The sequence below is a fragment of the Piliocolobus tephrosceles genome, chromosome 20 (genome assembly GCF_002776525.5).
Source record: "Piliocolobus tephrosceles isolate RC106 chromosome 20, ASM277652v3, whole genome shotgun sequence".
In the NCBI taxonomy this organism is placed as follows: Eukaryota; Metazoa; Chordata; class Mammalia; order Primates; family Cercopithecidae; genus Piliocolobus; species Piliocolobus tephrosceles.
Genome location: NC_045453.1, coordinates 56,085,737 through 56,100,584, shown reverse-complemented (window position 1 = coordinate 56,100,584; position 14,848 = coordinate 56,085,737). Strand labels below are relative to the sequence as shown.

General features: G+C 40.2%; 1 protein-coding gene across 1 annotated transcript in view; it reads right to left on the bottom strand.

Moving 5' to 3' along the window:
• FERMT1 (fermitin family member 1) overlaps positions 1-14,848 on the bottom strand; it is a 52,027-nt gene that overhangs the window by 13,670 nt on the left and 23,509 nt on the right. The window contains exons 7-9 of the mRNA XM_023217966.2: positions 9,483-9,590; positions 8,864-8,995; positions 6,881-6,930 (exon numbers count right to left, since the gene is read on the bottom strand). Coding sequence (XP_023073734.2) covers positions 6,881-6,930; positions 8,864-8,995; positions 9,483-9,590 — 290 coding nt within the window. The remainder of the gene's footprint in view (positions 1-6,880; positions 6,931-8,863; positions 8,996-9,482; positions 9,591-14,848) is intronic.

Here is a 14,848-nt window from a genome sequence, read left to right as displayed (position 1 = left end):
CCGGGGGGAAAAAAAAAGACCCCATCTCAAAAAAAAAAAAAAAAAAAAAAAAAAAAACCAAAAAACAAGTAACAACAATGACAACAAAAAACTAGTATTTATCATGTTGTGGGCTGTAGTTAACACAGTTCCTTTTTTTTTTTTTTTTTTTTTTTGAGATGGAGTCTTGCTCTGTTACCCAGGCTGGAGTGCAGTGGTATGATCTCGGCTCACTGCAGCCTCCTCCTCCTGGGTTCAAGTGATCCTCATGCCTCAGTCTCTTGGGTAGCTGGGACGACAGGTGTATACCACCATGGCCGGCTAATTTTTGTATTTTTAGTAGAGCCGGGGTTTCATCATGTTGGCCAGACTGGTCTTGAACTCCTGAGCTCAAGTGATCCACCTGCCTTGGCCTCCCAAAGTGCTGGGATTACAGGGGTGAGCCTCCATGCCCAAGCAGTTCTAAGGAACATATTTAGAAGGTTGTTTAATACTCAGATTCTCCAAAATGAATAGTATTTTCAGAATAATAAAGACACAACCTTTAACCAAAAGATATAGGTAATAAGGTCTTGGTTTAATCTTGGGCAGCTACATATTTCTCTTTAGGCTTAAGAATGAGGCCCTGCTTCTCCGTTTTACCTGGACCTTAAGAGTATCAAGTGATCTCAAGTTCCTCCTCCTGTCTCCTGCCTGGAAGTTTGGTTCATCTTTCAGGATGCTTCTGACACATTAACAAAGCAAATCATTGCTGCTGTTCTATGCATCAAAGCCTGGGCAGGGTAGGGGAATGGGGAGTGGAGGAGATGCTGGGTGGTCAATGATATGCTTAAGAATGAGCAAGACAGGCTCTCATTAGAAATTTTCTTTTTGTTTTTTTTTTTTGAGACAGGGCTTCACTCTGTTGCCCAGACTAGATGGAGTGCAGTGGTACAATCTTGGCTCATTGCAACCTCCACTTCCCAGGCTCAAGCAATTCTCCTGCCTCAGCCTCCCCAGCAGCTGGGATAACAGGCGCACACCACTACCACGTGGCTAATTTTTGTAGTTTGAGTAGAGACAGGTTTCAACATGTTGGCCAGGCTGGTCTCGATCTCCTGACCACAAATGATCCACCCTCCTTGGCCTCCCAAAGTGCTGGGATTACAGGTATGAGCCACCGTGCCCGGCCAGAACTCTTAGTTTGGATGATATTTAACACAGGAAAGTTCTGTCTCCAAGTTTTAAAAGTGTGCAGATTAAAAAAAAAACACAACACTGTATTGAGGTGTGATTGGCATATAAAGAGTTGTACATACTTAATGTGTGTATCTCGATGAGCTTGGGAATAAGTATACACTTGTAAAACCATCACCACCATTAAGACCATAGACAGCCAACACGACTCTAAGTTTCCTCCTGCTTCCTTTTTTCTTCTTATTTTTTGTGATAAGAACACTTAACAAAAGATCTACCTGTTTAGTAAATTACCCTATGCAGTACAGTAGATATCTAGAACTTACTTATCTTTAAACATTTTATTATAGGCCGGGCGTGGTGGTTCACGCCTATAATCCCAGCACTTTGGGAGGCTGAGGCAGGTGGATCACGAGGTCAGGAGATCGAGACCATCCTGGTTAACATGGTGAAACCCTGTCTCTACCAAAAGTACAAAAAATTAGCCAGGTGCAGTGGCAGGCACCTGTAGGCCCAGCTACTTGGGAGGCTGAGGCATGAACCTGGGAGGCAGAGCTTTCAGTGAGACAAGATTGTGCTACTGCACTCCAGCCTGGGCGACACAGCAAGACTCAAAAAAAAAAAAAAAAAAATTTATTATTATGATTTCTTTAGAGACGGGGATCTCACTATGTTGCCCAGGCTGGTCTTAAACTCCTGGCCTCAAGTGATCCTCTTGCCTTAGCCTCCTGAGTAGCTGGGATTACAGGTGTAAGCCAGTATGCACAGCTCAGAGTTCATTTATCTTGCATAACTGAAACTTTCTACCCTTTAAGCATCCCTTCCCCAGAAGGGATGTAACCACAGAAACATTTCCAAATAACTTTTCAAAAGGCTCTCTTCACAGCCTTAGTGTGTGTACAGAATTAATCTTTCAAAAACCAGTTATGTTCTCACTTACTTTATAGTAACTTTTTCTTAAAGGAGAGATTAATGTGTTTATTATTTTGAAAACATCAAGAGTCTTACTACTGATGGCCACATATCATCACAGAAAGGTCATCAATTTGAAACACTTATTTTTTATGTATTTTCTTTTTTTCTTTTCTATTTCCTTCCTTCCTTCTTTCTTTTTCTTTTCCCTCCCCTCCCCTTCCCTCCCCTCCCGTTCCCTTTCTGACAGTCTTGCGCTGTTGCCCAGGGTGCAGTGCAGTGGGGTGATCAGGGTCACTGCAGTCTCAAACTCCTAGGCCCAAGTGATTCTCCCACTTCAGCCTCCCAAATAGCTGGGCCTATAGGCGCGGGTCACCACACAAACTTACAGAAGTAGAGAATTGAATAGTGGTTACTAGGGGCTAAGGGTAGGGAAACTGGGCTCAGACCAGTCCTGCCTCAGCCTCCCAAAGTGCTGGGGATTAGAGGCATAAGCCACTGCTCCTGGCCTTATTTTTTTGGAAAAACAAAAATGTATAACCCTCCTTACAGGTGATTTTCCATGTGAAAACCAGTGATCCTTACTGTGAGGCCAAAGATTTTCATGATCCCTCACCATCTTTTTATTTATTATAAAGATTCTAGTATATTTTAAGACTCTTGTTTCCATAAAATGAATCACTCTGATATCTCCTGTAGCCCACTGTGTAAGTCTGACTGGAACAGTAACTTGCCTATAAATGACTCAATGAATGGACATTATGTGTGGTCTCTCTCCATAACCTTGTGGCGAAGTCATTTTATTCATTTCAAAGTAGTTTCTCCAACAGTGGTTACCTTACAGTTTTGGCATAAATGATTGTTGATATTAAATATATAATTTACTAGTAGGATTGTATCTTGTCTGGTTCATACCTAGGGGTTTGCAAAAAGCAGACTCTTGAAAGATTGATTGAGCATAAAATTTTAGATTGACAGTTCTCTTCTCTTAGCACTTTCTGCATATCTCCCAGCCTACATTTATTGCCAATGAGAAGTCTGCTGCTCACATCATTGTTGCTCCTCTGTAAGAATTTTGTCTTGTTTTCCTTTGATTTTAAAGGCTTTGTCTTATTAATGGTTGGCATTACCAAGATGCATATTTATAGTAAATTTATTTTGAGATCTGTGATTCCTAAATTTACAGATTTTTATTTTTAACAAATATGGAAAATTCTCTAGCCTTCTCTTCTGAATGCTTACTTCTCTCTCATTTTTTCTTCTGGAACTCCTAGTAGATGTTTGTTGGACCTTCTCCTTCTGTTGAAATCACTTCTTTGTGAGTTGTCTCTTCAACTGTGCTTTTTAACTTGATGTTTAGTAAACCTCATTAGTTTTACATTTCTATTATTATATTTTTTATTTCTGGAATTTCTTTTGGTTCCTTTTCAATACTGCCTGTTCTCTTTTATTATAATTTCTACTTTGTAATTTACTTAATGATGCTAAACGTACTCATTTTATGGTTTCTTCAGATTTTTCTATTACCTGAAATTATTGAAACTGCTAATCCTCTTGCTGGTCGGGTCTGTGTCTTTCGTGGTGGTTTATTAACTCACATGATTAGTAATTTGTTTATTTTTTAGGAGGTTATTGGTTTCTTTTTTTTTTTCTTTTTGAGGTGGAGTCTCGCTCTGTTGCCCAGGCTGGAGTACAGTGGTGCGACCTCGGGCTCACTGCAAGCTCCGCCTCCCGGGTTCACACCATTCTCCTGCCTCAGCCTCCCGAGTAGCTGGGACTACAGGCGCCCGCCACCTCGCCCGGCTAATTTTTTTGTATTTTTAGTAGAGACGGGGTTTCACCGTGTTAGCCAGGATGGTCTTCATTTTCTGATTTCGTGGTCCTCCCCTCTCAGCCTCTCAAAGTGCTGGATTACAGGCGTGAGCCACCGCGCCCGGCCAGGAGGTTACTGTTTTCTATGGAAGGCCCATGCCTGCTTGGTTGTGGATATTCCCCTCCAGGTATTTTTGCAACTGCATGTCAGGGCTTCATAGGTTTTGTCATCCCGGATCCGTTTCTATTTTATGTTTTCAGGATTCCTTTATTACATAAACACATAAGACATTTAAATTTGTATCTAGGCTGGGCATGGTGGCTCATGCCTGTAATCCCAGGACTTTGGGAAGCCAAGAAGGGCTGATCTTGAGTCCAGGAGTTTGAGACCAACTTGGGCAACATGGTGAAACTCTGTCTCTACAAAAAATACAAAAATTAACCAGACGTGGTGGCACATGCCTGTAGTCCCAGCTACTAAGAGGACTGAGGTGGGAGGATTGCTGGAGCCTGTGAGGTTGAGGCTGCAGTGAGCTGTGATCACATCACCGCATTCCATCTTGGGTGACAGAGCGAGACTTTGTCTCAAAAAAAAAAAAAAAAATTATATCTACATCTGTGTGTGACGCAGCCTTGGCTCTGATTTCTCAAGAGATACTTTTCATTTCCACACAGAAGCCCATGCAAGGATGAACTTCCTTACTGCTTTCTTTGGCTAATGGGTAGTTTTTCTGTTTTTCATTCAACAGAAGGGCAGCCTTTGCACGTTTCCACCTTTAGGTGGGCACTTCAGTTCTCACTTCCTGCTTTACACAGGACTGAAAGGTTCATCTTCTATCCCTACATGGGAATTACAATTCTAGCCTCAAACCATGACAACCTGTCTGTATGCCCTAAATCCCTCTGTGTGGCTGATGCTACATTTGTGGAACTAGATTCCTGCCTCATTTCCTGTAAGTTGACGTTTCTGTTTCACTTCATGATTAATTCTGTATTTATAATTCTTTTATTTTATCTAGCATGCATATGTATTCATAGCAAGATTAGAGTTTGCATTAGAGCTGATACCCTGTTGCTAGACACTGAAGTCCACTATTTACATAATACAGTTAATAGATTTTTTTTTTTAAGAGCTTCACTGTAAAATAAAAAACTTAAAAATCAAAGGATTGGTCCAGTGCTCTCATACTGATGAGGAAAGGAGATCTAGGAAATGAAGGACCTGTTAGAGGCCCCACCCTACCAGGAATAGAGTTCCACTCTCCAATCTCCCTCCCCTCTTCCCTCCTACGAGCTCTCTCTACTTCCTTCCTTTGTTTCTTCCTTTCACGAACTATATTATATATTCAATGCAACATCTTGAGAACTTAGATAGCATCCACTGGCCAAATATGACGGCAATTTTGAGAGTTTAAGTCACACCAAAAGCCTGTGACAGTTCAGGGTAGCATAGTGACGTGGGTTCAACTCCAGAATTACCACCTTCTTCATCAGAAACGTCTATAGGAAGGCTACAGTCACCATTTGGTTTGTGAAGGGCTTGATTTGCCCTCTACAGAGAATATGGCAACTCATTTTTTTGTGGAACAATTATGAATACTTTATTAAGATGTATTTGTGGATTCAAATTGTTAATTTTTTCCTGTAGCTCTGACTATAACAATATGAGTGAAATGTGGTTACAACCATTTATGCCAGGGAAGTTAAATGAATGACCCTGGCTGGGTGTGGTGGCTCACGCCTGTAATCCCAGAACTTTGGGAGGCCGAGGTGGGTGGATTACCTGAGGTCAGGAGTTCAAAACCAGCCTGGCCAACATGGTGAAACCCCGTCTCTACAAAGATACAAAAATTAGCTGGGCATGGTGATGGGCGCCTGTACTCTCAGCTACTCAGGAGGCTGAGGCGGGAGAATCGCTTGAACCCAGGAGGTGGAGTTTGTAGTGAGCCGAGATCGCACCATTGCACTCCAGCTTGGGAGGCAGAGTGAGACCCTGTCTCAAAAAAGGAAGAAAAGAAAAAAAAAAAAAAGAATGACCCTATTGTTTGCGATCACATCCTATAATCACAGTAAAAAACCCCAAAAACCAAACCTGCAGAAACCCACTGACAAATATTGGTACCTTTGGACACTTGTTTTTCATTTATACCTGCTTCATTGTTCATTCTTTCTAAGTCTTTCTTTGCATCATGTGCTATCAAAAGCAACTTGTGTTTCCTTTAAAGCCAACTGCCCCAGTGAAGTGCCAGTTGGTTAAGAAAAGTCAACAAACCATAAAGGGAAAATAAGGAACTGATAGGACTTCAAAGAGCCTTGTTTCTTTCATACTAACACACCTTGGCATCACAGAGGTGGCAGTCTATTATTTCCATGAAACAAAACAAAACAAAACAAAACTCCTTCTCTGCCTTTTTAGCAGTTTCACATCAACCTGAGGTGATGGGGGAGTTTATTAGAAGTACTTAAACAGGTAGATAAACTAAGGTGACTACTCTTTGTACGCCCAGGATCAAAGTTCTAGAGAGAAATGACTTTTAAACTATAAGAGAGCCTTCAAATGGTATCAGAGTATTGAGCCTCCCAGGTGGATCCTACTAGAAGCTCTAGTATGGCAGATGTGTTTGTTATTGCTGACGTGAACCCAGCCATTCACTGAGGGTTCACGCCACCATTCACTGAGCATGTACTATGAACCATGTACCACGCTCAATACTTCATATGCATTATTTCATCGAATCCTCCCAACAAGCCCAAGGGGAGGTATATTCCCATTATATAGACTGGAAAATGGAGGCTCAGAAACATAATATATTGCCCAAGGTCACCTAGCTGGTGTGTGTGGTAGAGCTAGGACTCAACCCATTGTCTGTCTGATGGCAAAGCCCACATTTTACCTTTGAACCGTGAACCTGCCTCAGGGATATACAATTTAAACCCCTGTACTCTTTATCTTCAAGACTTTGTTATGAGTAACTCCTTTTCTCCATTAAGGATTACTTACCTAAATAATTTGAGATTATCTGCAAGTTTAGGGATATCAGTAATGTCCTCCTACGAAAAAACAAATAATGTTTCAAAAGCAGGAACTTCATAAGTGATGCTGATACTCAACCTGCATTGTCTAATATGGCAGTCCCTTGCTACAGGTGGCTATTTAAATTTGAATTAATTCAAATTAAATAAAATTAAAAACTCAGTTCTTCAGTTACACTTGCCACATTTCCAAAAGTTAACTGGGCGTGGGAGTGAGGAGGGCTGGGAGGAGAATGGGGGCCCTGTTGAGGTCCCCTAGGTGGCTGGCAAAATTGTATTTCTTGATTTTGGTGGTGACTTGGGTGACAATTGAATACTCATTTGTTAAGCTGCACATATGTGTATTTTTCACTTTTCTGTTTGTGTCATAGATTACAAAAATGAAAAGCGAGAGATGAAAAAAATGAAAAAATGGATAAAGTACTCCCTATAACTGTCATTCAAGTTAAAAATCTAAATTAGAAATGACTACTTTTATATGCAAACAAAAGGCTTTTTAATTTTTATATTAGAGTGGGTAACTCCTGCTACACCTAATCACTGATTAAACTTTCAGAATGAAGCTGGTTCAAAGTTCATTCTGTAATGTAGGCTGGTGCCTGTTTTCAAACTGAAAAGCCTATTGTTAGCGTCGTGTAAAACTATTAAGGGAGGGAGGACATAACTTTTTATTTATTCTAAAAAGAATTACTTTCCTGTTGTATTTATTCAGTGGAGAAGGTAGACAACAGAGAACTCCAAGTTCATGGGGCCTGTGTCTTCTGTAAGCGTGAGACAGGGCCCTGCATCTCTAGAGAATCTTGGCATTTAGTTTGTATTAAGTATTTGCTCCGGAATGAGACCAATTTCTTATTTTAGGACATTTAATGATAAGAGAACATACATTCAATGCAGAATATAGTAACACAATCTAATCCATGATTACTGTTTACATCCAATTATGGTGGCCCCACCTCTCTGATTCAATGTGATTAATAATTATTCCCATGACTGAAGTTAAATAAAAGGGTGGCACCTCATGAGTGGATTAAACAGGAGGGGAATTTTCAGTTATAAAGCTGACATTCACCTTTCATGGATAAGGAGAAAGAGATGACAAAACAGTTATCTTTGTTTTATTGGAGGGTTTTTGTTTGTCTCCTGAAGTCAAAAGCATTCAGAAACTTTTTGCAATGTTCTGGAAAAAGGCCACAACTTCTGTCAAGCTTGTCTAGTTGAAATGGATGACAAAGTAAATAGAAATAAGGTTTTTATCTGTAAAGAATTTTCTTGGCCAGTTACAGCGGCTCATGCCTGTAATCTCAACACTTTGGGAGGCTGAGGCGGGAGAGTCACTTGAGCCCTGGAGTTAGAGACCAGCCTGGGGAATATGGCAAACCTTATCTCTACAAAATATACAAAAATTAGCCAGGCCTGGTAGTGTGTGCCTGTAGTCCTAGCTACTCAGGAGGCTGAGATGGGAGGACTGCTTGAGCCCAGGAGGCTGAGGCTGCAGTAAGCCTTGATTGCACTACTGTACTTCAGCTTGTCTCAGAAAAAAAAAAAAAAAAAGAAACAATTTTCTCTATTCTATTCTCACAGCTGCTGCATGCAATAGACAGGGTGGTATTTTCTAGACTTAAGTTTAGGGACCAATTCCACATTCCATGCTAGTGAAGTGGAGCCCTTGGCAGTGGCTCCTTCACACCATGCCAACTTATCCCTAGGAAGAAATACAACACCAAAGTATCGTCTTTAGTAGAAATGAATATATAGTCCCTTACAGAGCTAACCTGTGAAAAGTTAGTTAGTTCCTGCTAGGTTGAAGCTTGTTAGGTGAAGAGAATCTTTTTCTTTTTTTTTCAAAATCAGATGAAATATTCTCTTAAGTTCTAATAAAGAAAAGTTCATTTATACTTGTCAATCAGTTAGAAGAAAGCCACAGTTCTGGGTGATCGGAAAGAGTTCATACCAAAAGGCTGTCTGCTTTTCCACCTTCTAGGGTTACTTCCAAATTAGAAAGCGCTGCTTCTATTTCGTCAACCTCGGACTCGCTTGTAAAATCCTGTGTTTCAGCAGACAACGACAGTTTGCTAATGTGGTACTAAAATGAAAACAGAAGTTTTAGAAATGTTGTAAACAGAAATGTTATAAATATAAATAATCCATCAGCCATTTTTTTCTTTGAGGACTATTCCCTTGGAATACTGAACATCTCCTAAAAGGAGATCTCTGTCCCGTGTGGGGAAAATGACATTTTAACCTGAATCATTCTGAGGTCCATGGTTAGTCATGTTACAACTGGTTCTTTCTCATCACTGACTGTGCTTACAGTAGGGAAGAGATAATAAATTGCAAGACCAGTGTCTTACATAGGATGTGAGTGTGTGTCGATTATGAGGAACATTTTAAATTAAAAATTTGTTCTGGTCTGAAGAAGAAAGCAAAATAAAAAATACAGAAAAAAATTGCTCTCCTTATTTTCAGATATTTCTTCAAAGGAAAAAAAACTAGTATGAAGCATATGAAACTTTAAGCAGAACAAACTTGGTTTGTCTCCTTCCAGAGAAAAGGTACTGAAGTCCCCATACCTGTAGAGCTGCAAAGATCAACATTTCTTCCTCTGTGCAATCAATTTCTTCTAAGAGAATGGCCCACCTGGCTTGTTCGTAGAGTTGGTTTATTCGGACAGCATCGTACTAGAGATAAAAACAGAGGTGTGTGTGTAATGAGGTATATTTATATCCCACAATACAAAAATTCTGAAACAACTGAGGCCATTCTCTGCTAATCAGATGCAGCAAACTTCAGCTCAGGTAAATGAAAGGAATACTTCTATTGTGCCAAACACTCAGCCCGTTTTTTTTAAATTTTTTTTTTAAATTTTTAATTTTTTTGAGACAGGTTCTCACTCTGTCGTCTAGGCTGGAGTGCAGTGGTGCAATCTTGGCTCAATGCAACATCCGCCTCCTGGGTTCATGCAATTCTTGTACCCCAGCCTCCCAAGTAGCTGGGACTACAGGTGTGTGCCACCACACCTGGCTAATATTTGTATTTTTTTGTAGAGACAGGGTTTCGCCATGTTGCCCAGGCTGGTCTCGAACTCCTGTGCTCAAACAATCCACCCATCTCAGTCCCACAAAGTGCTGGGATTACCGGTGAGCCACTGCGCCTGGCCCTCCAGCCCATTTTACTTCTGAATTCAGAACTGACTTTCTTCAAACATTTTCCAGAGCTGCTGCTGCTGCTTCTTCACAACCTAACTTTGATTCCATTATTTTCTCTCTCTTTTATCTACATATTGGTAGTAATAGATAGTAAAAATGGTTCATACGATAAATAGTGTAATAGATAAACAGTGTAACAGAAGGGATTCCCATGCTGATCCACAAGCCCAGTGCAATCCCAAGCAGAATCTGATGGGAATTTTTTAAAGAAACTTTATGCAAGCTGATTCTCAAGTTAAGTTGGAAGACACAATGTTCAAATATTGCCAAGAAACTGAAAAAGAACAATGTTGAGTAAAGCGCTTGTCCTCCCAGACATTAAAACCTATTATAAAGTTGCAGTAATTAAAATGGTATGGTACTAGTGTAGTGATTGGTAAAGTGTCAATAAAACCTTATCTAGAAACAGACTTGGCCAGGCGCGGTGGCTCAAGCCTGTAATCCCAGCACTTTGGGAGGCTGAGACGGGCGGATCACGAGGTCAGGAGATCGAGACCATCCTGGCTAACAGGGTGAAACCCCGTCTCTACTAAAAAATACAAAAAACTAGCCGGGCGAGGTGGCAAGCGCCTGTAGTCCCAGCTACCCGGGAGGCTGAGGCAGGAGAATGGCGTGAACCCGGGAGGCGGAGCTTGCAGTGAGCTGAGATCCGGCCACAGCACTCCAGCGTGGGTGACAGAGCGAGACTCCGTCTCAAAAAAAAAAAAAAAAAAGAAACAGACTTATGTATGTATATAAATTTAATATAAAATATTAATTTTATATTAAAATATAAAAATGACACTTTATAACAGCAGGGGAAGGAAGAATTCAACACTATAAACAGTGTTGAAAATGCCTAGCCACTTGGAACACAAATGGAAACAAAAAAATAACTTTACACTATCCAAAAATATAAATTACAGATGGATTAAATAATTTAAACATATAAAACCACAATAAGATACTACTTCACACCTACTAGAATGGCTCTTATCTAAAAGACAGGTAATAACCAGTGTTGGTGACGCTGTGGAGAAATTGGAACGCTTATGCACTGCTAGATGTAAAATGATGCAGCCTCTGTAGAAAAGTTTGGCAGTTCTTTAAAAAGTTAAACATAGAATATAATCCATCAGTCCTACCCCTACATGTACACCCAAACAAACTGAAAGTGGCATCCAAACACATAGTTGTACAATAATGTTTACAGCAACAATATTCATAATAGCCAAAAGGTAGAAACAGCCCAGATGTACATCAACAGCTGAATGGATAAATAAAATGCTGTACACATACAATAGAACACTATTCAGCCTTAAAAAGGAATGGAATTCTGGCTGGGCATGGTGGCTCACACCTGTAATCCCAGCACTTTGAGAGGCAGAGGTGGGCAGATCACTTGAGGTCACAAGTTTGAGACCCACCTGGCCAACATGGTGAAACCCTGACTCTACTAAAAATACAAAAATTAGCCGGGCATGGTGGCAGGCGCGTGTCATCCCACCTACTTGGGAGGCTGAGGTGGGAGAATTACTTGAACCTGGGAGGCAGAGGTTGCAGTGAGCTGAGATTGCACCACTGCACTCCAGCCTGGGCAATGAGAGTGAGACTGTCTTAGGGAAAAAAAAAAAAAAAAAAGGAGGAATGAAATTCTGATACATGATACAATGTGAATGAGCTTGAAGATACTGTGCTAAGTGAAATAAGCCAAATACAAAAAATCAAATACTGGATGACTTTACTTATAAAACTATCTAGAATAGGCAAATTCATAGAGAGAGAAAGTAGAATAGAGGTTACCAGGGGCAAGGGAGAGAAGGCAATGAAGAATTATTGTTTAGTGGGTACAGAGTTTCTTTTTGGGATGATAAGAAAGTTTTGAAAATAGTGGCCCAACCTGGGCAACATAGCAAGACCCTTGTCTCTATTTTTTAAAAGAGTGGCTCATGCCTATAGTCCCAGATACTTGGGAGGTTGAGGCAGGAGGATTGCTTGAGGCCAGGAATTCAAGATCACCCTAGGCAACATGATGAGTCTCTGCTGTTTCTACAAAAAATAAAATAAAATAAATTATCCAGGCATGGTGGCATGCACCTGTTCCAGCTACTCAGGAGGCTGAGGTTGGAGGATTGCTTGAGCCCAGGAGTTTGAGGGTGCAGTGAGCTATGATCACAGCCTGGGTGACAGAGAGAGACTCTATCTCAGGAAAAAAAAAAAAAAAAAAAAAGGAGAGAGAAAATGGATAGTGGTGATAGTTTCACAACACTGTGAATATCCTTAATGCTACTGAATTGTGCATCTAAAAATGGTTAAAATGGTAAATATTATGTATATTTTACAAAAACAAAATTCCAAATGAATACATGAATGTTCATGGCAGTATTATTCATAAGAGTCAAACAGTGAAAACAATCCAAATGTTCACTCACTGATGAATGAATGTAGTATACATAAACAAGGAAATATTAGCGTTAAAAAGATATAAAATATAATACGTGCTACAATAGGAATGAATGAATGAATTCTGAAAATACTATGCCAAGTGAAAAAAATTATTCATAAAGTACCACATTTTGTGTAATTCCACTTATAGGAGGTTTCCAGAATAGGCAAATCCACAGAGAGAGAAAACAGACTGATGATTGCCCAGGGCTGGGAGGGTAGGAGGGAACTGGGGAGTGATCGCCAATGGGTATGGAGTTTCTTACTGTGATGATGAAAATGTTCTGAAATTAGATGGTGGTTAATGGTTGTACAACTCTGTGAATATACTAAAAACCACTGAATTGTACATATTAAACAGGTAAATGTGTGGCATGTAAATTGTATCTCAAAAAGCTATTATAAAACAGCTAAACAGAAAAACCATGACTATTATTAGATGGACACATGACAGAATACTTTCTGTAATCTTTAAATGCAGAAGTCTATTCCAAGCAAGACAAGAGGCCTAAAAGTTATGATGCATAAGGCTGCCTTGACAACCTAAAATTAAACATTTTTAATGGTAAAAAAATCCTAAGGAAGGTTATAAATATATAAAATGTAGGATAGAGATTGAAAAAAATATTTGAAATATTTGAATAATTTTAAAAATTTGTAATAAATATACAAAGTACTCCTATAAATCATATGAAAAGTATAAATAATTCAATAGAGTTTGTGGCAAATATATAAACAGGCAATTCACAGAAGAAAGCAAAATGGCCGCAAAAACATTAGAAAAGATGCTCAATCGCACTAATTACTAGAGAATTCAAACTAAAGCAAGATGACCTAATTTCCATTTTCCTATCACATCTACCTACATTACAAATACTGATAATGTTTGATGTTGGTGAGGATATGGGGATATCAGCCCTTTCACAGATGCTGTTAGTAGAAAGGTAATTTGGTGATATAAAGCTTTTAGTATCATTTTGCCCTTTGATAAGCACATCCAGTGTTACTGTTCCAAAGAAATGCAAGTACTTGTGAGATACTTTTACAAGCATGTTCAGCACATTTAAGTCCTGATAAACTACAGTTTAGCCTTTCCTTTGATTATTTTTCATTGGTTAAAAAAAGTGAGTCTGACTTATTTGTACTGACATGAAAGATAGCCATGATATGTTATGAAGAAACAGGAAACAAGCTACAGAGCAAACAAGTGATCCTACTTATCTAGGGAATACAAAATCTTGAAAATCTATTAAAAAATATATTTGTAAACATGTCTAAAAAAGTCTGCAAGGATGGTTGGTCATGAAGTTGTTAACTGTGGCTGCCTCTTTTTTTTTTTTTTTTTTTTTTTGAGAGACGGAGTTTTTCTGTGTCCACCAGGCTAGTGTGGAGTGGCCGGATCTCCGCTCACTGCAAGCTCCGCCTCCCGGGTTCACCCCATTCTCCTGCCTCAGCCTCCTGAGTAGCTGGGACTACAGGCGCCCGCCACGGCGCCCGGCTAGTTTTTTTTTTTTTTTGTTTTTTTAGTAGAGACGGGGTTTCACCGTGGTCTCGATCTCCTGACCTTGTGATCCGCCCGCCTCGGCCTCCCAAAGTGCTGGGATTACAGGCGTGAGCCACCGCGTCTGGCCTGTGGCTGCCTCTTAGGAGAATGGTCATGATACATAACTGTTTTCCATTTTTGCTCTAAATAATTTCTTTCTTATTATGTTTGTTTGTTTATTTTTGAGATGGAGTCTCGCTCTGTCGCCCAGGCTGGAGTGCAATGGCGCAATCTCGGCTTACTGCAACCTCTGCCTCCCAGGTTCAAGTGATTCTCCTGCCTCAGCTTCCTGAGTAGCCGGGATTACAGGTGCCCGCCACCATGTTCTGCTAATTTTTTTTTTGTATTTTTAGTAGAGACAGGATTTCACCATGCTGGCAATGCTGGTCTCAAACTCCCAACCTCAGGTGATCCACCCACCTCAGCCTCCCAAAGTGCTGGGATTACAGGCATGAGCCACTGTGCCCACCCTATGTTTGAGTTTTAAAACATAGTTTTAATTGTAGTAAAATATATGAAACATAATATTTACCATCCTAACCATCCCCCCACTGTTTTTTAGAGGCAGGGTCTCACTCTGTCATGCAGGGTGTAGTGCAGTGGTGCAATCATAGCTCACTGCAGCCTCACTGCGCTCCAGCAATACTCCTGCTTCAGCCTCCCCAGCAGTTGGGACTACAGCTGTGAGCCACCACACTTGGCAAATTTTTTCTTTTTTTTTTTTTTTTTTGTAGAGACAGGGTCTCACTATGTTGCCCAGGCT